We start from the raw sequence: 27,685 nt of genomic DNA, 5'->3' as shown, positions 1-27,685 counted from the left end.
TTATCCCATTTGCTCTCCTGTTACAGCCGTGTCAGAGCTTCTTGAGACAAAGACTTTGTTTCACTCTGTGTTAAAATCCAGATGGTTTCTCCAGCTTCCATGCCATATTTCATAGATGGAAAAGTTTAACAAATTGTGAGTTAATTTCGTTTCATAGATGTATTTCATTATCGATCTCCTATGTAGGAACAGGAGTAGGCCATTCAACACCTGGAGTGTGTCCCGCTATTCAGTTAAGTCATGGCTGACTTCCATCTACCTGCTCTTGCCAATCAAAAGTCTACCAATCTCAGTTTTGAACCTTACAATTAACCCCCTCTCAATTGTTACAACCGTTTTTTGGGAGAGCGTCCCAGATATTCACTACCGTTTGTGAGAGGAAGTGCTTCTTAACATAACCCCTGAAGGCCGAGCTCTAACTTTGAGGTTAGGCCTCGTAGGGGGCGGGACTCGGACGACGCAAAGGTCCATTGACCTCGTGTGGAATTTTCCAGTTTCAGGGCAAGCCTGGCCAGAAAATTTAGTGGAGGGATGACCTTATCCAAACAGATAAGATTCTGGGGGGGATGATTGACAGAGTAGGTGGTGAGATGTTTTCACTAATGGGAGAGTCTCCAGCAAGGGGACAAAACTTCGAGAAAAAGGGCCGGTTGTTTAAAACTGAGGTGCGTAGAAATCTATCCTCGCAGAGGGTGGTGAATCTCTGGAATTCTCTGCCCCAAAGGGAGGAGGCTGGATCATTGGAAGTATTTAAAGTGGAGGTGGATAAATGTTTGACAAATTGGGAATAGAGGGCTATGGAGAAAAGGAGCTGAGGCCACACAGATCAGTCACGATCATATTGAATGGTGAGTCAGGCTTGAAGGGCCTGCTGGTGACTCCTGCTTCTATTTTGCGTGTTCTTGTTTTTTTTTCTGCCATCACCTCCTGAATATGTCTCATCCTAACTAGGTGGCATGGTGGCACAGTGGTTAGCACTGCTGCCTCACAGTGCTAGGGACCTGGGTTCAATTCCAGCCTCAGGTCACTGCCTGCGTGGAGTTTGCACATTCTTCCTGTGTCTGTGTGGGTTTCCTCCTACAGTCCAAAGATGTGTGGGTTAGGTTGACTGGCCATGCTAAATTTCCCCTCGTGTTGGGGGATTAACAGGTTAAATATGTGGGTTTAAGGGAATAGGGTCTGGGTGGGATTGTGGTTGGTGCAGACTTGATGGGCTGAATGACCTTCTTCTGCACTGTAGCAATTTTATGATAACCTTAAGGCCATGGACCTTTGTCCTAGTTTCCCCAGTAGAGGAAATTGTATCCCTTTATCCATCTTATCAATTCCATTGATTGTCTGTAATACTGAGCAGCCCTTACCTCACCACAGCCTGACACACACTGGTGGTATTGCTCCATCTTTAAGGTAATCACTATTCACCAGGGCTGGCCCAATCTTACCGAGAGCATTTAGGAAATCAACACATCAAAGAGTGTTGCAGTGCAAAGGGAGGCCATTTGGACCATTGTGTCTGTGCTGGCTCTTTGAAAGAGTTTTTCTTGACAATTAATCTTTAATTCCTGGAGATTCCAGGTTATTTCTGTCAGACATAATATGGAGGAGGAGAGGAGATCCGGTGGTGTAATCATTACAGTGAGCTTACTCCAGTCAGTGACACCAAAGCTCAATTCGCAATGGACAAGTATAATCTATATTGGGAGGTCGGTGTATGCGGTGAATTACTGAGCTCTGGAACAGACAGGAGCCTGCATTATAAACTGCCCATCAGGGTGGAATGAGGATATCTGGGAGCTTTACTTTATGGGCACGCAATTCCAAACTGAGGCTGACATTGGATGCCTGCCTAGGGAAAGGAGGCCTGCAATACTGCCTCACCTGATGAAGAAGCAATGGTCCGAAAGCTGGTGATTCCAAGTAAACCTGCTGGACTTCAACCTGTGAGACTTCTTACTGTGCCTTGGGAAAGTGTTTGATTCCTTCAGTATTAAAGTCCCTTATCTTGATGTGTTTTGTACCTTTTAAGTAAATAAGCAGCATTCCAGGGAGCACTTGAGGAAAAATCAAGTCTCTCTTTACCCTTAAAAATAAATAACCGTCCCCGATTGTTGCTGCTCACCCTTCACTATTTCTGTCATCTCCTTTGGCCCTACAACCCTCTGAGATATCTGCTCACCTTCTGGCCTCTGAGACACCCCTGATTTTAATCACTCCACCATGTCCTCAGCTGCCTAGGCCCCAAGATCTGGAATTCCCTTCCTCAACCTCCCCACTCCTCAGTCTCTAAGCCACTCCATTAAGAACCGTGAAACTTAAGAACAAGCTTTTGGCCACCTGTTCTAACATCCCCTTACATGACTCGGTGTCAGATTTGCCCGATAATGTTCCCCTGAAGCGCCTTGGGGTTTTCTGCCACGTCAAAGGCCCAATATAACTGCACGTTATTGTGTCACACACATTGTCGGAATATTCCTGACAGACACAGTCGGGTTTATTCCTGCACATCTGTCTTACCGGTTCCTGAGGGGCCAGGAACACTCCTTTGAAATGACTCCAAGAAGTAAATTAGAATTATGTTATCACCTGAACTTTAACCTCTGGAGCAGGCCACTGCATGTTAATTTTAGTGGTGACGCTCTGTGTTTGTCTTGACACAGTAAGAAGTCTCACAACGCCAGGTTAAATTCCAACAGGTTTATTTGGTAGCAAAAGCCACTAGCTTTCGGGGCTCTGCCCCTTTGTCAGGTGAGTGGGGGCTGGGAATTATTTTCCTGCCACACCCGCCTCAGGAATTGCAGGGGGCAGAGGGGTGGACCATGCAAAGATCTGTTGACTTGGGCAGGATTTTCTGGTTTTGGGTTCAAGCTCGACTGGAAAGCCCCGCCCAGGGAGAACTTGCAGATGCCACCCAGTGACCCAAGGCTGGAATGGAACCCGGGTCCCTGGCGCTGTGAGAATCCCTGCAGTACAGAAGGAGGCCATTCAGCCCATCGAGTCTGCACCAACCACAATCCCACCCAAGCTCTATTCCTGTAACCCCTCATATCTACCTTGCCAATCTTCCCCGACACTAGTCAATTTAGCATGGGCAATCCACCTAACCCGCACATCTTTGGAGTTTGGGAGGAAACCTGAGCGCCCGGAGGAAACCCATGCAGACATGGGGAGAATGTGCAAACTCCACACAGACAATGACCCGAGGCCGGAATTGAACCTGGCTCCCTGGCGCTGTGAGGCAGCAGTGCCCACAGCTTGGCCATCGTGCTGCCCTCTGTCTGAATAGAATCATAGAACCCTACAGTGCAGAAAGAGGCCCTTCGGCCCATCGAGTCTGCACCGAACACAATCCCACCCAGGCCCTACCCCCATATCCCTACACATTTACCCATTAACCTATGCATCCCTGAGCACTAAGGGGCAATTTCTTAGCACAGCCAATCAACCTAACCTGCACAAATTTGGACTGTGGGAGGAAACCGGAGCACCTGGAGGAAACCCACGCAGACACGGGGAGAATGTGCAAACTCCACACAGACAGTGACCCGAGCCGGGAATCGAACCCAGGACCCTGGTGCTGTGAAGCAGCAGTGCTAACCACTGCGCTACCGTGCCGCCCATATCGCATGAATATCTCTTCATGTGATATAAAATTGTAAACGGAGATTCCTGCTCTGCCAGATGGACAATAATCCATACCAGCAAAGAAAATGAGCTTTTCATAAAGAATAAGCAGTTTCAGATCGGACTGTATGGTGAAGGGAGGGTCAGAATCGGCACTTTCGGCTGTGTGTTTGCTAAGTCCTGTCCTTTGGGCAAGATGCCCTATCTGCTCTCCAGGTTGGTGTAAATGACCCCATCGCTCCATTTTGAAGAGGCAGGCATTTTACTATAGGAGAACATGGGGAATTATTTCATTTCGATGCACGTTTACGGCAACGTGCATTAAACACACAAAGCGCAAGTAAAATGGGAGGCATGTTCCTTAGGCACTGTTGCCAGAATTGGAAGTTGGCTCCCTCTCTGCCTCCCTGATGCCTGTCAAAGGACAGTGTTGTTTAGACAAGCACTTCCTGATCAGCTTACAGTCTTCTGACGTAAAGAGGACAAAGGCACCTGGGGCTGTGATGGAGAGGGAGTGCTGTGTTGTGTATATAATTTGTAGCCAGGCTTACTTTACAGGGAGATCTCATTTCCCCTCTGGCGAAACCTGCTGAGCTCCTCTTACCAGCTTCACTGTCTGAGGGCGATCTCGGTGCAGCGAGATCACTATAACCCTGGAAGGGATTGGGATTCTTTGAGGGATCGAATGCTGTCTGGGTGATCGCTTTTTGTGGATCAGCTGCTGACAATGGATCACCTAATCCCAGTTTGGACCTGTCCAGACCTCTCGAAGTCCAATGAATACCATTTTGTCATCTCGGATTAAGACTGTGTGGAGATCAAAAGTTTTTAAAGTTTATTTATTAGTGTCACAAGCAGGCTTACATTAACACTGCAGTGAAGTTATTGTGGAAATCCCCTAGTCGCCACACTGTGAACCCTAGTTGGTTACAGTGAGGGAGAATGTAGAAAGGCCAATGCGCTTAACCAGCAAGTCTTTCGGACTGTGGGAGGAAACTGGAGCACCCAGAGGAAACCCAGGCAGACACCGGAAGAACCCAAGTAGGGTCCGTAATATGAATTGTGAGGAGATGGTGGCATAAGAACATAAGAACATAAGAAATAGGAGCAGGAGTAGGCCATCTGGCCCTTCGAGCCTGCCCCGCCATTCAATAAGATCATGGCTGATCTGTCGTGGCTGATCTGTCGTGGCTCAGTTCCACTTTCCCGCCCTCTCCCCATAACCCTTAATCCCCTCTCTTATCAAAAACCCATCAACCCGCTTCTTAAAAATATTTAGCGAGGCAGCCTCCACCACTTCAACGGGCAGAGAATTCCAGAGATTCACCACCCTTTGAGTGAAGAAGTTCCTCCTCAACTCCGTTCTGAACCGCCCCCCCTTTATCTTGAGGCTGTGCCCCCTAGTCCTACTGTCTTTTTTGAGCGGGAAGAGTCTTTCCACCTCTATCCTATCCATCCCATTCATCATCTTATACGTCTCAATGAGATCTCCCCTCATTCTTCTAAACTCTAACGAGTACAAGCCTAGTTTATTCAGCCTCTCCTCATAGCTCAACCCCCTCAACTCCGGTATCAGCCTAGTAAACCTCCTCTGCACTCCCTCCAAGGCCAAAATATCCTTGCGCAGGTGCGGCGCCCAAAACTGCACACAGTACTCCAGCTGCGGCCTCACCAATGCCCTATACAGCTGCAGCAAGACCTCCCTACTTTTATTGGTGATAATGTCACTGGACTGGCTTTCCAGAAGCTCATGCTAATGTACTGGGGTCAAGGGTTCAAATCCCACCATGGCAGCTGTGGAATTATTCAATCAATAATCTGTAATTGAAAGCTAACTAAAGCAATGGAGACCGTGAAATTATCGTTACCTGTCGTTAAAAAACCCAAGCCGGGTATGAGGGTGATGAACTGTCAGCCGGACTGGAAAAAGTTAGCGACAGAGCAAGTTCAGGGGCAGAAAAAGGTGGATGTGAAATGTGAGCTAGGGGTCTTTGACAAGGTGGCAGGAGACAAGTTAGATCAATCTTGGCCTTTCCTCGTTCCAAAGCTTCTTGCAAATTACCCTGGGTCTGCAACGTACAGGGTCTACTGATTTGGTTGATAGTGGGCTCCTAGCAATGATTCTGGTATTGATATAATGTACGTCATAGCTCAGAGGAAAGGCATAGCTTAAAAAATGCTTTGTTCATTTTCAGGATGCTGAGGCGTCAGATTGGCTCAGTTGGTGGCACTCTTCCTTCTAAATGGTGGGTTGAAATGCCACTTTGTGGGTGGAGGTCAGACCTTTTGAAGGTGACATTAAAATATACCCATACGGTTGTTGAATTCGAATCTGAAGCTTCTTTGGCGCTAGTTGAAGAAGAGCTAGAATTCTCCCAAATCTTCTGGCTAACATTCCTCACTCAACCAACATCACTCAAAATATAAACTGGCCACTCATTTTGTCAATGTTGATGGGGGTGGCACAGTGGTTAGCACTGTTGCTCACAGCACTAGAGGCCCAGATTCAATTCCCAGTTTGGATTACTGTCTGTGTGGAGTTTGCACATTCTCCTCGTGTCTGCGTGGGTTTCTTCCGGGTGCTCCAGTGTCCTCCCACAGTCTGAAAGACGTGCTGATTAGGTGTGTAGGCCGTGCTAAGTTCTTCCTCAGTGTACCGGAACAGGCGCCGGAGTGTGGCAACTAGGGGATTTTCACAGTAGCTTCATTGCAGTGTTAATGGAAGCCTACTTGTGACACTAATAAATAAACTCAAAGCTTAAAACTTTGGAACAAATGGGTGCTTTGATTGCCTGCATAACAAAGGTCATGACATTTCAAGGTAGTTTGTTTTACGCCTACAAGGATGATACCAGCCTTTTTACAAGGATCGAGTCAGAACTGAGAGGTTCTAATTGTTAGGAAAGATTGAACAGACTGGGGCTCTTTTCTCTAGAAAGGATACGGATAAGGGAACTAATGGTCTTTAATATTGTAAATGTCTTTGTAAAGATAAATGGAAAGATGTTTCCATTTGCGGGAGAGATTAAAAGATCCATAAATGTAAAATAGTCACTAATAAATCCAAAGCAAATTCAGCTTTACCCAGAGAGTGTTTATAATGTGGAACTGGCTAACATCTGTGGTTCTGTGCACTTGGTAAATTGGTCTTTCGGAGCGCCATTGCAGACCTGGGCTGAATGGCCTCCTGTGCTGTAAATATTCTGCGATCAGCATTGACATATTTAGGAGAAACTGGATAGGCACATGGAGGGAGAAAGGAATAGCAGGATATACTGGTGGGGTTGGATGATGAGATATGGGGAGAGGATTTTGTGGAACACAAACACTGACAAAGACCAGCTGGACCAGTTTGTGTGTTGTCAATTCTACATTGTTCGATAAGCTGTTTCTGGAAGAATGGCAAACCCAACTCTAATTTTTGGCATGAAATCTTGTGCAGGATGTTTAGGGGAGCCTGGTGGTGTAGTGGTGGACTAGTAAACCAGCGGTGGGGATCTGGGTTCAAATCCCATCACAGCCGATGGTGAATTTTGCATCCATTTTTAAAATCGAATAGAATCATTGTTGATTGTTGTAAGAATCCATTTGGTTAATTGGGAAGGAAATCTGCCAGATTCACAGCAGTATGGTAGTGCAGTGGTTAGCACTGCTTCTCACAGCTCCAGAGACCTGAGTTCAATTCCTGGCTTGGGTCGCTGTCTGTGTGGAGTTTGCATGTTCTCCCTGTGTCTGCACGGGTTTCCTCCGGGTGCTCCGGTTTCCTCCTGCGCTCCAAAAATGTGCGGGTTAGGTTAGTTGCACATTCTCCCTGTGTCGGCATGGGTTTCCTCCCACAGTTCGAAGATGTGTAGGCTAGGTTGATTGGCCATACTAAATTGCCCCTTAGTGTCAGAGGGATTAGCAGGGTAAATATCTGGCATTATGGGAATAGGACCTTGGTGGGATTGTTGCTGGTGCAGATTAGATGGGATGAATGGTCTTATCCTGCACTGTAGACGTTGTAAGGTTCTATAAGCGTAAAATTGCCCCTTAATGTCAGGGGGATTAACAGGGTAAATATGTGTGGTTACAGGGATAGGGCCTGGGTGGCATTGTTGTTGCTGCAGGCTCGATGGGCTGAATGGCCTCCTTCTGCATTGCAGGGATTCTTTGATTCTATGAATGTAGTTGACTCTTAAATGCAAGCCACTCAGTTCAAGGGTAATTAGGGATGGCGCTGGCCCAGTCAGCGATGCCCACATCCCATGAATGAATGTTATAAAAGCTGCTGTGTGGAAAGCCGTGGGGTCCACCACTTCAAAGCAGGCAGTTTCGATTCGATCGCATTTCCAGGCACCACACGGTTCAGCCGTACATGGTGGGAATAATTACAGTGCAGAAATCCAATGCTTTCTTCCTTCCTCCTCAGTGATGAACCAGCAGCAGATGACACCAAACACCACCGTGCCCCCTCCCGTCGTGCCCTCGCAGAACCCTCGGATGGCCATGATGAACCTGTCCAGTGCCATGACTGTTCAGCAGAAGCATCAGCAGAAGGTGCGGCTCCAGCAAATCCAAATGGAGAAAGAGAGGATCAAGCATCTGCAACAGGAGCTCATGAGACAGGTAACCACCCCCTGCCGCATCCCCTCCTCCCCCCTTCCCCACCCAGCCCTATTCCCAAGGTATCTCCTCTCCAAAGCTTCCATACTGCTGCTGCTTAAAATGTCCTTTTGATGATTATGTTGATAAATGCATTGCAGAGTTAGTACCTTAACTGATTGGCTTTTCTTCAGCTATCAACTGATGTCCAAAATAATGACCGGAACAGAACAACCAGGAAACCCTAACCAACAAAGTAAACCAGTCAATTCGTTGACTAACTTCTATATTTTGGTGATACCCCATAAAAGCAAGCGGTCAGGTTCTTTGAAGAGTCCAGATTGTTTTGATTGGTGACTGGTTTGTCAACTTTTTGGCAAATGAACTATTGTCCGTCATTGCGAACACGTGACAACCAGCTTCCTCCAATTGGTTGGGTGGTAAGTGCGATATAAAAACTTGGAGCAGGAGTTGGCCATTCAACCCTTTGAGTCTTCACCATTCATTATGATCATGGTTCATAGAATCCTACAGTGCAGAAGGAAGCAGTTCAGCCCACTGAGTCTGCACCGACCACAATCCTACCCTGTTCCCATAACCTCATGCATTAACCCTAGCTAGTTCTCCTGACACTAAGGGTCAATTTAGCATTACCAATCCACCTAACCCGCATATCTTTGGCCTGTAAGTGGAAACCGGAGCACCCCGGAGGAAACCCACACAGACATGGGGAGAACATGCAAACTCCACACTGACAGGCCAGGAATCGAACCTGGTTCCCTGGTGCAGCAAGGCAGCAGTGCTAACCACTGTGCCACCATGCCACCCAATTGATCCTCAGTCCCAGTGCCATATTCCTGCTCTTCCCCATTCCTCTTGATGCATTAAAATCTGAAAGAAAATCTGTCTTTTTCTTGAAACTTTGCCTCCACAACCTTCAGTGGTAGAGAATTCCACAGGTTCACTACTCCTTGAGTAAATGAGTCTATCAAAGAACATTCCACATGTATATTGGGTTAGATGATATATGTTGCAAGAAGGAGGCATCACAGTAGACCCTGATTCCAGACACCACTCACCTGAACTTTCAACAGCATCTCCCAAACCCAGGACACTAACCATATAGAAGGTCAAGGATATTAGGTACTTGGGGACACTGCAACCTTCTATGTTCCCCACCAAGACTTGGAAATGTGAAACTCTTCATTCAGCATCACTGGGCCAAAATCTTGGAATTCACTGCCTGGCAATACTGTGGGAGCACCTTCATCACAGAGATTGCAGTGGTTCAAGGGGGCAGCTCACCACCGCCTTCTCTGGGAGATCTAGAGTGGTAATTAACAGTGACTTCACTTGCCCATATCCCTTATAGTGAATATAAAAAGATAGTTGTATTTCTGTGTGATATCAGGTGGATATTGGTCAGAATCAGGAACTTCGGTTCACTTTGCCTCCATAGTTCACATATACAAGGTTTTCGGACTGCAGATGTTGAGAGGCAGAATTTCAAGGTTTTGACATTAGTTCAGCTGACCTCTTCTCACCCATCCATGCACTGAGCAAGCCCAACCCCCAACTCCTGGGGCCTATCCTCCCTCAATTCCTTCCTGAAAGTGATCTGCACCAATTGGAGCGGGGGAGGGGGGGGGGGAGGCAGTGGGGGAGGGGGGGCGTGGTGAAGAGAGGAAGAATAACAGACACCATCTCTAGGTAAACAAAGCAAACACTTCCTGTTATCGATCTCTGCCACATTATCTTCGAAATAAATCCTGTTTGGAACATTTGTTTTTCCAGGAGGATTTCACTATTCTCACCTCCCTGCCCTGCTATAGTGGGTCACAGCTTTGCAGGGACAGCCAGCAGATTTATCTAACATGTATATATTTTGTTCTCTGATAAATTGACAGCCAAATAAATTATCGGGCAGAAACGAACATCATTGACGCATCCCTCTCTCTGTCAATCTCGCCTCTTGTTGCATTCGCTCTCCCTCTTTCATTCTGTACCTTTCTCTCTCTCTCCATCTCTCTCATCCTCTGTCAGTCTCTCATTCCGTGTAGAGTGTCTTGTTCTCTCTCAGAACAAAGAACAAAGAAAATTACAGCACAGCACCAGGCCCTTCAAGCCTGAATCATCCATGCTGCCAGACTGAACTAAAACCCCCTACCCTTTCGGGCACTATATTCCTCTATTCCCATCCTATTTATTTATCCAGGCTCCCCTTAAAAGTCACTATCATACCTGCTTCCATTACCTCCTCGGGCAGCGAGTCCCAGGCACCCACCACTCTCTATGTAAAAAAGCCCCTTGTTTGCACTCACTTGCACTGGCTAAGAAGGAACTCAGTTGCTGTTGGGGTGGGTTAAGGATCAGGGCTGTGAAGGTGGGCAGGATTAGGGTGTTGAATTTGATGGTGAGCTGTGATCATATTGAAGGGTAGTACAGACTTGAAGGGCCAAATGGCCTATCCTGTATCTATTTCCACTGTTTCTATCCCAGCGGGTACTGACACATATCATTAGCAACGACTTAACTCATCTGATCAAGAACCCTCAACCATTAACAGCCTGCTGCAGTAACACCAAAGGAGATGCGTACTTGGCTCATGATAGTGGAAGTGGGATAGCCAAGGAGTTGTTGAGAAAGTGACTATAAATTATAAATTAGAGAAAAAAATAACAGAAAGACAGAAATCTGACTCCAGGTATAGGGAAGCGCATAAACAATATAAAGCATGCCTGATCTAAGCCAGTATTTAGGAAACTATATATCTGCTGACTGAGAGGTGGGGCATAATAAGGGAGATCGGTAGCAATTGGCATGCGGGCTGTGTCTGTGCTTGTTTTCCCTCACAGGCTCCGTATTCAGCCGAGTCTCTGTCTTCTTCAGAGGGAGACTTACAAAACATTGATCTTAAGAAGGAACCATTTTCCCACCATGACACAGGGCACAGATAGTTATTTGGTGACATATAAACATCATTTTCCTTTATACATTCATGGGATATGGGCATCGCTGGCAGGACCAGCATTTACCGTCCATCACGAACTGCCATCCATTCCAGGGGGCAGTTAACAGTCCACATTGAAGTGGGTCTGGAGTCACCTGTAGGCCAGACTGGGTAAGGACGGCCGATTTCCTTCCCGAAAGAACATTAATGAACCAGTTGGGTTTTTCCGACAATCAACAATGGTTTCACGGCCGTCAGTAGATTCTTAATTCCAGATTTTGATTGAATTCAGATTTCACCATCTGCCGTTATGGGATTCAAACATAGGTCCTCAGAGCATTAACCTGTGTCTCTGGATTACCAGCCCAGTGACTGTGCCACTACGCCACTGCCTTCCCCTTGCTTCTTTGTCAATTAACTCAGAAATCAACAGATGAAAAACCGCTACTGAAATTAGATTAGTTGAACAGAGGTGTGGATGGAACTTACTGATGATGTCGAATATTGAGTAGAATGGACCTGTATTCTCCAGCTGCCCCTCACCTTGCCCCCTTATCCTGTCTGCAGAATCTAGAACGAGGTGTCATGAAGAATCGGGTATTTAGGACTGAGATGAGAAAAAAAATTTTCGGTCAGAGAACTCTGCATCTTTGGAATTGTTTTTGCCCTCTGGATAAATATAAATCTTGGACATTTAAGGCCTGAATTTTCACTCCTGAGTCGGGGGTAAAGTCAGAAATATTCTGTACATCCAATATGGGCGAAAGTGCCCTGAACAATCGTATTTGCATAATCTTACATAACCCTCTCTAAAAACACATTTCATTATAGTACTTAATCCCATATAAAAGTAAGCATTGTATCCATAGCCTCATATCAAAGACTTTATAACCTCTTGGAGCTGTCGATTAAACTGTGAACTAATAGGCACCCCACTGTACTAATGATAAGTTGTGAAATAAACTATGCCGCACAAATTCTATAATGACAACCTTCAGGCTTCTGTCAACAAATAGAATGAAATAGTATTCTTGAACGATAGCATATTTTTGTTTAAAGCTTAAAGGCAAAGAGGTTTAAGTGCTTTGACAGCTTAACAGTTCCCTTGACAACTTCAGCTGACATTTCCAATCAGGTTGACAGTTCCAATGAGTTTATCCATTTTTAAAGCACATTCATGTCTACTTTTAGGAACCTCAAAAGCACTTTACCTTTCCTAAAGGACACTTCAGCTCCCCCAAGGGGCAACCTATCTCTCCCAAAGGTGTCCCTGGACCTGTCCAAAAGGGGACCCGACCTCTCCAAATAACTCCAGCAGCATTAGACCTTACACTTGATTTCCTACTAACAAAATTTCAATCTGTTTCAAGGCAGCTGCATGTTAACATGTATAGCTGCCTCTGTGAACGTATGTGCAACACATCCCTCTCCTCCCGCCCAGCAATAATGGTGAGTGCCAGTTTTGGAGGTGGGACTTTTGGGATTGGGTCTCCAGCACCATTTTGGCTAACCTGGGGACTTGCTTAGTCTTTATGAAAAGACAGGCCTTAAGTAATCAAGGGATGTGGAGATTGTGCGGGAAAGGTGAGGTTGAAGAGCAGTTGTCTGAATGATGGCATCATGTGTCTTATTCCTGTTCTCATATTCATAATGAAAATTATTCGCAAGAGGAAGAAGAGGAGTCAGGAAGCAAAGATTTCACCAGCAGGCATTCTTAGCTCAAGAGAAATTGAAATAAATCACATCAATGATGCCTGAATTCTAAATAAAGATGGCGTCAATTTTACCTTATGCAGTGTGGAACTGGGAGTGTGTTTTATATCTTTCTCAAGTTTTATTTGTGTTGACTTTAATGGAAATGAAATCAGAAGCAATGTGAGAGAGATGGCTCTCATCTGTTTAACATTATCCCTCGGATGGTCGTAACCCCATTTCTGGACGGCGGCAAGAATTTTCCGACCATTCCCGCTGGCGGGATTCTCGGGTCCTGCTGAGGTGACCGGAGATTTGGTTGAGCGCCGAGTTCTCCATCCTCGCTTGCAGCAGCGTTGGAGTGCGAACAGCTGGATAATTCCAGCCAACATGTTTCTCACAAAGGGAGAGGCCATAAGGATAAGCGGTGATTAGCATTGCTGCCCCACAATGCCAGGGACTCGAGTTCAATTCCGGCCTTGGGTCACTGTCTATGTGGAGTTTGCACATTCTCCCCGTGTCTGCATGGGTTTCCTTCGGGTGCTCCAGTTTCCTTCCACAGTCCAAAGGTGTGCAGATTAGGTGGATTGGCCTTTGCTAAAATACCCCTTCGTGTCTCATGATGTGTAGGTTAAGGGGAATGATGAAAGGTCATCTAGACTCAAAACTTTGGCTCTATTCTCTCCTCACAGATGCTGTAAGAAGTCTCACAGCCCCAGGTATTTGGTATCATGAGTTTTTGGAGCACTGTGAGTCACTGATGAAGGAGCAATGCTCCAAAAGCACGTGATTCCAAATAAACTGCTGGACTTTAACCCGGTATTGTCAGACTTCTTACTGTGCTTATCCCAGTCCAATACTGGCATCTCCACATCATGGCTCCCAGAGATGCTGTCAAACCTGCTGAGATTTTCCAAGGCTTTCTGTTTTTGTTGTGCAAGGGGATGAATGTAGGTTATGCGAATAGTTGTGTAGATTATGGGAATAGTATGTAGGTTATGGGGATAGAATAGGGTAGTTGGCCTGGGTAGTGCAGACTTGATGGGCCGAATGGTCTCCTTCTGTACCGTAGGGATTCTATGTGTGGATTGGAAGAACTGAACAAAATATTCATTACTGTATAGGGAGTTGCAGAGGCTGAGTTTGAGACATAGTATTATAGTAGAGAAGCAGGAAATGCAACTTTTATTCATTTCTTCTTTTTAGTTTTGGCCACAAAAATTGAATAACATGCCAGTTGGTCACCAAGGCCAAATGCATACTCCAGGCCTCTTCCTTCCCATTGCTTTCCCAGTGGCAATGCTACTACCCGCACCCTGCTAGGATTCCCAAGTACCGTGAGTCATCAATGCCAGTTGAATGGAATGAATGCTGTAAAAGTGTCTTTATTCGAGCTGGCCCTGTACAATGCGGGGCTTGGCTATGGTGCAGTGACAGCTCCAAAAGTGGAGACACCAGCTGCATGTCTCCAGTAAGCACACTCACCACTCAACAATCTGCGGCGATATTGGAGACATCACAGCAACTTGCGCCTTCAAACCCACTCGAATGAAACTCGTTTATCGGAACATAGCTGATTCACACGTTAGCTTCTGGTGGGATGGGAGTAAGCAGGCTGCAGCCTAATCGCAGCCAGATTACCTGGGAGTTTGAGGGAATTACACTTTCCACAGAATTTATAGCATAAAAACAGGCCATTCAGCCCGACTTTTCCCATGCTGGCGATGATGCTTCACACAAAAGCCTCCTCCCAATCCTCATCATCTAATCCTATCACATGAAAATTCTGTTGCTCATATGCCTATCCAGCTTCTTCTTAAATGCATCCAAGCTGGGAGGCATGGTGGCACAGTGGTTAGCACTGCTGCCTCACAGTGTCAGGGACCTAGGTCCGATTCCGGGCTTGTGCCGTTGCCTGTGCGGATTCCGCACATTCTCCCCCTGTCTACATGGGGAGCACACCTTTGGGTGCTCTGGTTTCCTTGTCCAAAAGATGTGCTGGTTAGATGGATTGGCTATGCTAAATTCTTCCTCAGTGTACCCGAGCAGGCGCCAGAGTGTGGCGACTGGGGGATTTTCACAGTAACTTCATTGCAGTGTTAATGTAAGCCTACTTGTGATACTAATAAATAAATAAGCTATTTGCCTCAACTGCTCCTCGTGGTAGTGAGTGAGGAAGAGTGGGGTTGGGTGGCACTACTCACTCCTTCTATTGACTAAAAGTGGGGCAATGGTAATTACTCTGTTCAACTCAAACAACCACCTAAGTGTGGAAGGATCGTAGAGAAGAGGCCATTTGACCCATTGAGCCTGAATCAACAACAATCCCACCCAGGCACTATCCCCATAAGCCCACATATTTACCCTGCTAGGCTCCCTGACATTAAGGGGCAAATTTATCACGGCCAATCAGTCTAACCCGTACATCTTTGGACTGTGGGAGGAAACCGGAGGAAATCCACACAGACACGGGGAGAACATGCAGACTCCGCACAAACAGTGACCAAAGCCAGGAATCGAACCCGGACCCCTGGCGCTGTGTGGCAGCAGTGCTAACCACTGTGCCACCGTGCCACCCACATGGGACATACAAGCTAATTGGATAGAACTGTCACCAAATGGGAAGTTGGGAGGTGCTTGGGTTTTAGGTAGAGGCTTTTAAAACCACAAATGTAGATTTTTAAATAAAGGATTCTTGCCTCCTCACCACTGCCAGGTGTATCTTACCTGAAATCTTATTGATTTGTGAGAGGTCACCTCATACAGACATTGGTTATGTTCTTCCCTAATGCCACCACAGGACGTCAAACTTTGCATTTTACACAGTGCTCGACCAACACCTCTGGACATCCCAAAGTGCTTTCGAAACAATGGGCCTGATTTCAAATGTTCAGAAGGTACAGGAGCGGAATGAGGCCATTCGGCCCATTGCGTCTGCTCCACCATTTGATAGTGGCTGATGTGCTCCTCATCCCCATTTCTTGCCTTCTCCCCATAACTCTTCAACCCCATTACCAATTAAAAATCTGTCTAACTCCTCCTTAAATTTACTCACTGTCCCAGCATCCACCGCACTTTGGAGTAGCGAATTCCACAGATTCACAGCCCTCGGGAGAGGTAGTTTCACCTTAGCTCTGTTTTAAATTTGCCACCCCTTATCTTAATACTATGACCTCTTGTCCCAGAATGTCCCACAAGAGGGAGCATCTGCTCCATGTCTACTTTATCCATACCTTTCATCATCTTGAATACTTCAATTTGATCACTCCTCATTCTTCTGAACTCTAGAGACTATTGGCCTAAACTGTTCAATCTCTCTTCATACGACAAACCCCTCATCATTGGAATCAATCTAGCGAACCTCCTCTGAACTGCCTCCAATGCTGCCTCACCTTTCCTCACATAAAATGTAAGTGGTCCGGTTTTGGAATGAATACAGATCTTGCCCAGTGAATAACCAGTCACTCCTGTTATGTGGGTAAACATTACAATCAGTTTGTTTGCGGTCAGGTCACACAAACAGCAAAGGGGTGACCAGGTCATCAGTTTTGGTTGAAGGTAGAATATCGGCCGGGGACATCAAGAGAACTAGGGAAGCCTCAAGGGGTTGCATCCCTTCAAACAAATAAGACAAAAGGTGACCCCTCCCAATGCCTTCTGACTCCGAGGCGAGAGAGTGGCCAGCATTTGTGATGTTCTATCAGAAAGATTGTGCAGTAAATGCTATAATTTGGCAAATAATTTGGTGAAGAAGCAGATATTCAGGAACCTGGACGTAGAGAGACAAGAACAGAGTTTGATGCCGTCTATGAATCAGACATATTCCGTTAGAAAAGATCTCAGTAGTGTAGTAATCTCTAACTCAGAAGTTCAAGAATTCATCCAAACTCAGGAACTTGAGCACACAAATTAAGCGCCAGCGTGGTGGCGCAGTGGTTAGCATTGCTGCCTCACAATGCCAGGGATCAGGGTTCAATTCCCAACTTGTCACTGTCAGTGCGGAGTTTGCACGTTCTCCCCGTTTCTGCGTGGGCTTCCTCCGGTTGCTCCGGTTTCCTCCCAGAGTCTGAAAGGTTACCTGCGTGGTCCGTGCTAAATTCTCCCTCAGTGTACCCAAACAGGCGCTGGAGTGTGGCGACTAGGGGATTTTCACAGTAACTTCATTGCATTGTTAATGTAAACAATGGTGGCAATAATAAGTAAACTTGCACTTAAGCTGACATTTCAGTACAGCGCTGAAAGAATGCTGCATTGCCCCAGACCCTGACTGTTGGATTAGGCAGTAAAGCAATGATGTATGTACATGCTCATTCTGATGGATGGAGGAGACCCCGGTCGCACTATTCAGTGGACAGTGGAAGAATATCTCATGCTCTGACTAACATTTTCTTCAGCTGCCACCATTAAACCATGTATCTCATCTCATTTGATGTCTGTGGGCTCTTGCTGTGCATATATTGGCCATTGCATTTGCTTTTATAAAGGGATCAAGGGATATGGGGTGAGGGCGGGATCAGAGGATTGAATTTGATGATCAGCCATGATCAAAATGAATGGTTGAGCAGACTCGAGAACGTCAGACTCCACACAGACAGTGACCCAAGGGTGGAATTGAACCTGGGTCCCTGGCGCTGTGAGGCAGCAGTGCTAACCACTGTGCCGCCCTTCACCTCAGTCCTAACAGGTTTACCCCTTATTCTCAAACTGAGACTCTAAGTTCTGGGTTCCCGCACCATCAGGAACATTCTTTCTGACCTGAAATGTTAGTTCTGTTTCTCTCTCCAGTGATGCTGTCAGATCTGTTTAGCATTTGCAACCTTTTCTGTTTTTTACAAAGAACAAAGAACAACACAGCACGGGAAACAGGCCCTTCGGCCCAGCGAGCCCGCACCGCCATCTTAACAATGTGCTTTTCCTCCTCCACCCTTGACCCATGTCTGTGGTTATGGTACCCCCATTGGAAACCAGATTAAGAGGATTTTTGTTGCGGATATCCTGCATTTTGCATTTGTATGAATGGTCTGATTGTTTATCTCGTGCACAGACTGGCGGCTGATTTCCTGACCCAACAATGGTGACCACACTAGGAGAGCGCAATGGGGCCTCTTAAGATTGGGAAGGGTGCTATATAAGTGCAAGTCTTTCTTTACTAACCCCTGTGCATACATGCACAGTACCTGATCCCAGCGGGGATCATGAAACACTTAACCAGATCTAAGCATTCTCCCTTCTGAACCAACCTATTGTGTAGCGCCCATTAAATCTTGGTGGTAATGTAGTATCTTGAGAGCTCTGTTATGCCGCCCAGACAAGCAGGGACCAGTTAGTTAAATCCATTAAATCTACAAGCTGCAAAGCTGGGAAACACCTGCCTCGACATGCCTGCAGGACGTAATATAGTGTATCCCCCACCAGGGGTGGGGGGAGGGGAGAGAGGGGAGAAAGCAGGGGAATGACTGACTAAAGAAAAGCATCATTTCAAATCCTTGCTGCTGCTTCCAATCAGGCTGCCTGAAGAAAATGTTGACTAAAGGGGTTTGGCTCCTGTAGGCTGATGGCAGGAAGCAGGGCCCTGGGTTCGGGCCTGTGAGAAAGGCTTCTGACAGGCCCTTTGGCCTAAGTTGTCCATTCTCCCTCTTCTTTAACCACTAAACTAGTCCCAGTTGCCCATGTTTGGCCCGTATCCCTCTATATCCATCTTACCCATGTAACTGTCTAAATGTTTTTTCAAAGACAAAATTGTACCCGCCTCTACTATTACCTCTGGCAGCTCTTTCCAACCAATCACCACCCTCTGTGAAAAAATTGCCCCTCAAATTATTTTGATTTATTATTGTCACATGTATTAATAAAATCGTAGAATCCCTACAGTGCAGAAGGAAACCATTCGGCCCATCAAGTTTGCACTGACCACAATTCCTGATCCCAGGCCCTATTCCCGTAATCCCACCTATTTACCCTTCTAATTCCTGGCCAATCAACCTAACCCAAATATCTTTGGATACAATAAAATGTATTGTTTCCTGTGCACTATACAGACAAAGCATACCTTACGTAGAGAAGAAAAAGAGGGGGTGTAGAATATAATGTTACAGTCATAGCTAGGGTGTAGAGAAAGATCAACTTATTATATGGTAGGTCCATTCAAAAGTCCGATGGCAGCAGGAAAGAAACTGTTCTTGAGTCAGAACTCAGACTTTTGTATCTTTTTCTGGATGGAAGAAGGTGAAAGAGAGAATGTCCAGGGTGTGTGGGATCTTTGATTATGCTGGTTGCTTTTCCGAGGCAGCAGGAAGTGTAGATGGAATCGATGGATGGGAAGTTGGTTTGTGTGATGGACTGGGCTTCATTCATGACCCTTTGTAGTTTCTTGTGGTCTTGGTCAGAGCAGGAGCCATACCAAGCCGCACTGAAGTATCAATGAGCCTTAAACAGTGACAACTAAGTCAACCTTCATGTTCCCGATGGGATGCAGCAGCACAAAGCAACACCAGTCAGAAGAACAAAACAAATAACAGCAAGATCTCTTGGTGGTGATCAATTTTTTTAGAATCTCCCCGTGTCTGTGTGGGTTTCCTCTGGGTGCTCCGGTTTCCTCCTACAGTCTGAAAGATTTGCTGGTTAGATTTGGCCATGCTAAATTCTCCCTCAGTGTACCCGAACAAGCACTGGAGTGTGGCAACTAGAGGATTTTCATTGCAGGGTTAATGTAAACCTACTTGTGACATTAATAAACTGCTCTCCTTTTGAACCATTGAGGAACTTGATGTGTTGTTCATTTTCCAAGTGGTTCAATGTTTAAAGGGTGAAAAGATATATGTTTAAAAAAAAGTGTTCGAAAATTAATTTGTTCAATGGCACAGTAGCTTGAGCTATCAAAGTGGACACTCCCCCAAATCAAAAGACTCAACGCACCACCATTGAAATCAATGTCTTGAAGTGAAATCTTCTAAACTGTGTGCAGTTCTAGCTGAGAAAGGAAGGAGTGTCACCTGTGGGAGAGCTCCTAGAAAGGTTACACAGTGAACTTTGACCTAGTTCGGAACCTCCTGCATTTACAAGGTGACCCTCGACATCACATGCCACCAAGTTTGTGAGTGCTGAATGGTCACTCCTCACATAGAAATAACCTGATCTTATATTAATAAAAAAATGCTACTGGAAATTTCAAATAAGGGCAGGGGTAGCATGGTAGCACAGTGGTTAGCACTGCTGCCTCACAGCGCCAGAGACCCAGGTTCAATTCTGACCTCTGCCAGTGTGTGGAGTTTGCACATTTCTCTCTGTCTGAGTGGCTTTCCTCCGGGTGCTCCAGTTTCCTCACACAGTCCAAAGATGTGCGGGTTAGGTTGATTGGTCATGATAAATTGACCCTAGTGACAGGGGGATGAGCAGGGTAAATATGTGGAGTTACTGGAATAGGGCCTGGGTGGGATTATGGTCAGTACAGACTTGTTGGACCGAACCTCCATCTTCTGTACTATAGGGATCCTATGGTTCTATGTTACTTGTAATTAATCTATTTGTCCTGAGTGTAGGAACGGCGGTAGGAGAGTTACATTGTTGGCACTTTTTGGGGGCGAATGTGATCAGTTGGACGATCAGTCCTGATCCCACTGAATGGCGGAGCAGGCTCGAGGGGCCAAATGGCCTCCTCCTGCTGCTCCTTTCTATGTTTCCATGGAAGTGCTGGAAATACAAGGCAGGGCAGAAGAACAAACTCACGTCACCTTTGGAGATATCCCAAATTGCTTCACAGCCAGAAGTATTCCTAAATTGCAGACCGGAATTCTCCAGCTGTTCACACAGGTGGGATTCTCCTGCCCTGCTGCAGTGAATGGAGATTTGGCAAAGCGCCAGATTCCCTGTGCTCACTCTCAGTGGCGGCTGGGCGTAAACAGCCAGAGAATTCCAGCTGTGAGTCCGTCTAGAAATTTGGGCGGCCAATTTTTAGATAGCTAGGGTCCCACGCCCTGCAGACCAGGTAATCTGTTTTAGTGACATTGTTGAGTGGTATATGTTCGTTAGAAGAACAGGAAGAAATCCTTTGCACCTCTCTAAAATAATCCCACGTGACCTGTGAGAGAGTAGAGAGGGCCTCTTCCGAACAGGACCAAAATATTAATTGTGCATCCAGAAAACAGCGAGTGAATGGCCCCAACCCATCTCCATACACTTTCCCATCAATTTTTTTTTGATTTGATTTGATTGATTATTGTCACATGTATTAGTATATAGTGAAAAGTATTGTTTCATACGCACGATACAGATAATGCATACCGTTCATAGATGAGGAAAGGAGAGGGTGCACAATGTAGTGTTACATAGTCGTAGCCAGGGTTTAGAGAAAGATCAACTTAATGTGAGGTAAGTCCATTTAAAAGTCTGAAGGCAGCAGGGAAAAATCGCTTGATATGTGACCTCAGACTTTCGTATCTTCTTCCTGATGGAAGAGAATGTCCAGGGTGTGTGGGGTCCTTGATTATACTGGCTGCTTTTCTGAGGCAGCGGGATGTGCCGACGGAGTCAGTGGATGTGAGACTGGATTGCGTGATGGGACTGGGCTTCGTTCGTGACCCTTTGTAGTCTCTTGCGGCCTAGGTCAGAGCAGGAGCCATACCAAGCTGTGATACATCTGGAGAGGATGCTTTCCACAGTGCATTGCCCCTCACATAGGTTCTAGCTCAAGTGAACTGTGTTCTGGTGGTAATGATAAAGAGCAAAACATTGCAGATTCTTGAAGTCTGAAATAAAACAAAGTGCTGGAAAACCTCAGCAGGTCTGGCAGCATCTGTGGAGAGAGAAACAGAGTTAACGTTCTGAGTCCATATGATTCTTCCTCAGGCCCTATGTTATAATATTAAATTATATGCATATTATCTCTATTATAATATATATGTTCTGATGGTGCCGAGGTAGATGTCTGATTTTAAGCTTGGATTTCCCAGCATGTATATCAGTGCTCAGCACACATCCGTTAGGAATTCCAACAAATCAAAAGAAAAACGCAGGAAATCCAGAACAAAAGTATGAGTGGCCAGCCAGTCTGTCTCCTTCCATGAATAGATTGAACTGGTTAATGTCATAGATATAACCAGCTGTGTATAGGGTTACCAACTCTACAGGAGTTGGAAGGCTAATAGAAACATAGAAGATAGCAGCAGGAGGAGGCCATTTGGCCCTTCTAGCTTGCTCTGCCATTCATCACGATCATGGCTGATTGTCCAACTCAACAGCTTAATCCTGCTTTCTCCCTATAACCTTTGATCCCATTCGCCCCAAGTGCTCTATCTGGCTGCCTCTTGAATACATTCAATGTTTTGGCATCAGCTATTTCCTGTGGTAATGAATTCCACAGGCTCACCACTCTTTGGATGAAGAAATGTCTCCTCATCTTCATCCTAAATGGTCTACCCTGAATCCTCAGACTGTGACCCCTGGTTCTGGACTACCCCCACCATTGGGAACATCCTCCCTGCATCTACCCTCTCTAGTCCTGTTAGAATTTTATAAGTCTCTACAAGATCCCCTCCTCATTAGTCTGAACTCCAGCGAAAACAATCCCAACCTGGTCAGTCTCTATGAACTTGCTATAAAGTTTCCTAAGCGAAAAGTACTAGTCATACCAAAAATGTATTTTTTTTCTTTCTGTTTATTAATTATAAAAGTTTGGGTGATGGGCAAGTGGGAAGAGGCTATTTGCACTCGATGCTTGGTGGCAGGCGATCATACGAAGTAACTTCTAGAAATAAGTCCACCTGGGATTGGCAACTCTACCTGAAATATTAAACTGTCTTGAGGATGGCACGGTGGCACAGTGGTTAGCACTGTGGGTTTCCTCCCATAGCCCAAAGATGTGCAGGTTAGGTGGATTGGCCATGCTAAGTTGCCGCTTGGTGTCCCAAGGAGTGTAGATAAGTGGGGTGAATATGCGGGGCTATGCAGCTTGGGCCTGGGTGGGATGCTCTGATGGAGAGTTGGTACAGACTCAATGGGCCAAATGGCTTCCTCCTGCTCAGTCGGGATTCTATAATTCCTATGCTGTGGTATCGATGACCTGCTCTGTACTTCCAGCATTTTCTGTTCTTTGTTAAAGAGGAAGAAAGGTTTCCGCAATGAATAGATACTGACTACATTTTCACTTCCACTGCCGTGACCAGACAGTCAATTCCCAGCATCAGTTTTTAACAATCAGGTAGAGTGAAAAGTCCATCCCAGTGTCTCTGTGCCAGGACTGTGTAAAGTTCGACCATCGGCCATTAGTAAATAGGGTGAAGACATTATATAAGTTCCCTGCAATTAGAGTCACAAGAGGTGTACAAAACAGTGAAAGGCCCTTTGGCCACTCATGTCTGTGCTAGTCAAGGACAAACCACCCAACTATTCTGTGGGTGGCACTGTGGTTAGCACTGCTGCCTCATAGGGCCTGGGTTCGATTTCCAGCTCGGGGTCACTGAGTTTGCGCCTTCTCCCCGTGTCTGCATGGGTTTCCTCCAGGTGCTCCGGTTTCCTCCCACCATCCAAAGATGTTGATTGGTCGTGCTAAATTGTCCCTTAGTCTCAGGGGGACTAGCTAGGGTAAATTATGGGGATAGGGCCTGGGTGGGATTGTGGTCAGTGCAGACTTGATGGGCCAAATGGCCTCCTTCTGCACTGTAGGATTCTATGATATTCTAGTCCCATTTCTCAGCACTGGGCCCATAGCTTTCCATGCCTCAACGTCGCAAATGCTCACCTAAATACGACTAACAATGTTTTGAGATATTTGCACTTGTGTGTGCGTTTCAAGCAAAGTGGTTTGTCAGCTTATGTTAGTCTTTGTAAGGTGAGTCCAGAGGCTCAGAGAATTTAAGCGCAACTTGTTCCTGTCTAAAAGGGCATTTGTTTCTCTGGGGTCGACACTTGGTTACAGCGTTTGTGTTTCTTTCAGGAGAAGGCACTGTATAATCAAATCCCCAGTCAGATCCCCATTGAATCGGATAACATCTCCACGGCCCAGAATGCAGTCTCTACACCGGCTATGACACAGGAGATGCACGCCATCACAAATAATGGCTCCGACCCCTTCCTCAGCAGGCAAGTGTGTGTTTTCGTTCACGGGACAGCAGTGCCAAAATCAGCTGAGGCAGACCTTTAATTTTAAAACCAGAGAATTTGATGTAATTACATGTGAATAACAGACTTCCCTTTCTCCTCTATCTTCCCCCCCCCCACCACTCCACCACCCACCACCGACATCACCTCCCCTTGCTGTCTTTCATACACAGTGGACCGTACCACTCGCGGCAGGCAAGTGCAGACAGTGGTTTAGGATTAGGAAGGACACCTGAAGACTTTCTGGGTCACGTGGAAGAAATGGATACAGGTGAATTCCGAGCAACAAGGCTCATTTTCTTACTTGACTGTATTGCACTGGACTTTGTGGATGTATGATAAATCAGCACTATTGAACTTTAAACATTTCTTTTTTTAAAAAGTTTATTTGTTAGTGTCACAAGTCGGCTTACATTAACACTGCAATGAAGCTACTGCGAAAATCCCCTTGTCGCCACACTCTGGCGCCTGTTCGGGTACACTGAGGGAGAATTTAGCATAGCCAATGCACCCTAACCAGCTCATCTTTCGGACTGTGGGAGGGTCAGCGCTGTTTGTAATATAAATAAATGATTTGGGGGAAAACGTAACTGGTTTGATTAGTAAGCGTGCGGACGACACAAAGGTTGGTGGAATTGCTGATAGCAATAAGGACTGTCAGAGGAAACAGCAGGATATATCGATCGGTTGCAGATTGGGGTGGGGAGATGGCAGATAATCCAGACAAACGTGAGGTAATGCATTTTGGAAGGTCCAGTACAGGTGGGAAATATACAGTATATGGCAGAATTCTTATGAGTATTGATAGGCTGAGGGATCTGGGTGTACAGGTACACATGTCACTGAAAGTGGCAGCACAGGTGCAGAAGGTAGTCAAGAAGGCATACGGCATGTTTGCCTTCATCAGCTGAGGCATTCAGTTTAAAAATTCACAGCTTTATAGAACCTTAGTTAGGCCGCACTTGGAAATAATGTTCAATTATACCAGAAGGATGTGGAGGCTTTGGAGAAAGTACGGAAAAGATTTACCAGGATGTTGCCTGAGATGGAGGGCATTAGCTATGAGGAGAGGTTCGAGAAACTTGGTTTGTTCTCACTGGAATGACAGAGGTTGAGGGGCGACCTGATAGAAGTCTATAAGATTATGAGGGGCACGGACAGATAGGATAGTCAAAAGCTTTTTCCCAGGGTGGAAGAGCCAATTACTAGGCAGCATAGGTTTAAAGGGCAAGGTTGAAAGGAGCAAGTTTTTTTACCCAGAGAGTGGTAAGTGTCTGGAATGGTACTGGAAACAGATACAATATTGACTTTTAAGGGGCGTTTTGACAAGTACATGAATAGGGTGGGAATAGAGGGATATGGTCCCCGGAAGGGTAGGGGGTTTTAGTTCAGTCAGGCAGCATGGTCAGTGCAGGCTTGGAGGACCGAAGGGCCTGTTCCTGTGCTGTAATTTTCTTTGTTCTTAGAAACCGGAGCACCTGGAGGAAACCCACGCAGACACAGGGAGAATGTGCTGACTCTGCACAGACAGTGACCCAATCCGGGAATCGAACCCAGGTCCCTGGTGCTGTCAGGCAGCAATGCTAACCACTGTGCCAATGTGACTAATTAATTAAGAAATGCGTTGGTATAAAGTACATCTTCTTAAAAAAAATTCCCCACAGCTTATGAATCTTATATGTCCAAGCAATAGGATGTAAGTGAAAATGATGAGGAGATGCCGGTGTTGGACCAGGGTGGGTGCAGTAAGAAGTCTCACAACACTGGGTTGAACTCCGACAAGTTTATTTAGAATTTCAAGCTTTCGGAGTGTTGCTCCTTCATCAGGTGAGTGAAGGAGCGGCGCTCCGAAAGCTCGTGATTCCAAATAAACCTGTTGGACTTTAACCTGGTGTTGTGAGACTTCTTAGTGTAAGCGAAAAGAGAGATCAATTAAGACAAACAGTTAGCAGGAAGATATCCACTAACACGTGCTGAATATCTCTATTTGAGGTAAATTTGGCATGGTAAGTGCCTAATAATCCAAAGAGTTCAGTACAACTCAGTAAAGGGGGAATGTCTTATCTTGTTAACCTCTTTACAATATGACTCAATGAGAAATTAATAGCAATTGGAATCAACACAATGAAACGTAAGTAGATTATATTCAGTTCATACAAAGGAAGGATTAGATTGGCTAATTGGATGTTTATAGGTTGGCTGATCTGTAGAGCTCAGTTCCAAATCGGGCAGTTCACTCACCCACTGAGTCATTGGAAGGGCCAGAGGTTGGATCGAAGCAATTTAAGTAACCCTCAGGAAATTCCAACATGTCTCACGACCAATGTTATATAGGCCAAACATGTTTGGTGCGTCTGCTATTTTTAGGTCAGAGGATCTGGGTTGCTGCTGTGGTACTAGTTGAGGTTTCAGGTATGAATGTGCCGACATTTCTATGGATCTCCAAATAAACCCGGAATGCTTTACCCGCAGGAGACATGGGGCAAACCGCAATGACTGCAAATCAGCCCAGTCGCTTCCCTGACTTCCTGGACTCCCTGCCTGGAACCAACGTGGACCTCGGCACCCTGGAAGGCGAGGACCTAATGCCAAGCCTGCAGGAGCCCTTTGGATCGGACATCCTGCCTGACGTGGAGTCCAGCCTCAACCCTAAAGAGACTTTCCTCACCTGGTTGTAAGCACTTCAGGAAGCTCGAGGGAGAAGGAAGGAAAGAGAGAAAACTAAAATAAAAAATTGAAACAAAGTTACCTTTTCCGCTTGGATCAGAGGCAAAGGGCCTCAAAGTAGCGCTTTTTGTTTGCCTGATGACTCTTACGCTCTCCCGTACACCCCAAAGTGGTATATGCTTGTCATTTAAAGTAAAGAAAAGGCGGCTAGCAATATTTTATATGAACTATATTCTTGAACTATCTCAATGTCTTTGTCCTTCCATGTATTCATGGGATTAACCTCTCTGAGTAGAAGATCAAAGATTTCACCGCTTTATCCTCTTTTGCATGGCAAATTGGATGTTTTTTTTTTGTTGTCCATTATTATAATGTTATTATATTATTAGCAGCCAAAAGGAAGATGAAAATGAACCAAAGAGACTAGCCGTTTGTTTTCTTTTTGTGTAATAGCATGGGTGACGTCTGTTTGGTTCAAAGTTGAAAGAAACGCATTGGGGAAGTTGGGGAGGGTGGGTGAGGGTTGAGGGGGGGGGGGAGTAACGGTCGGGGGGGGGTGGTTAATGCAAGTAGTTATGGTGACATTTTATCAGAAGAATGAAGTGATGCCAAACACTTATCATCTATTTAATACAGACAGAGCTTTAAAATTGTTTGTACCATTCAATATCAAATGTACAAAGAATGGTCGGGTTTGGAGTATGAGTTTTGTCACCGTGACGATGATTCGTAGCCATTTGCACATAGGGGCACCATTGTATTCTTGGTGGTTCATGCTGCAGCTCTATATTACCCTGTAGTGTACTATTACTTAATTGTCACGGCCTCGGTGCCAGTGCTGGCAGTGTCAGTAGGCACAGGTTTGCCGCATTGACCGGCACTCCTTTGTCTGCTAATCTCAGCAGGGCTGTTGGACCCAGTTAAAGTAGGCAGCTCTTAATGCCTTTATAGAGATGGGGATAGGGCAACATGGTATGAGCAGGCTGATTCCCTTAATATCACCTTCATTAGCATCTAAACTCATATCTTTTCAAAGCTTCAAGATTATACCGTAGCTAAATTTAATTGTATACTCGA

The 27,685-nt window shown here is 45.8% G+C and overlaps 1 protein-coding gene across 2 annotated transcripts in view; it reads left to right on the top strand.

Moving 5' to 3' along the window:
• LOC145341117 (WW domain-containing transcription regulator protein 1-like) overlaps window positions 1-27,114 on the top strand; it is a 171,784-nt gene extending 144,670 nt beyond the window's left edge. For both annotated transcript variants that reach the window (XM_080185982.1, XM_080185983.1), the window contains 4 exons: window positions 8,033-8,229; window positions 23,778-23,923; window positions 24,115-24,212; window positions 26,414-27,114. In XM_080185982.1, the coding sequence (XP_080042108.1) occupies window positions 8,033-8,229; window positions 23,778-23,923; window positions 24,115-24,212; window positions 26,414-26,619 (647 nt within the window). In that variant the 3' untranslated portion in view covers window positions 26,620-27,114. The remainder of the gene's footprint in view (window positions 1-8,032; window positions 8,230-23,777; window positions 23,924-24,114; window positions 24,213-26,413) is intronic.
• The last annotated feature ends 571 nt before the right edge of the window (window positions 27,115-27,685 follow it).

This window comes from Carcharhinus amblyrhynchos, chromosome 3, assembly GCF_965287045.1.
Source record: "Carcharhinus amblyrhynchos chromosome 3, sCarAmb.v2.hapA, whole genome shotgun sequence".
Lineage (NCBI taxonomy): Eukaryota > Metazoa > Chordata > Chondrichthyes > Carcharhiniformes > Carcharhinidae > Carcharhinus > Carcharhinus amblyrhynchos.
The sequence above is the reverse complement of the archived record's forward strand: the minus strand, read 5'-3'. Positions and strand labels throughout refer to the sequence as shown.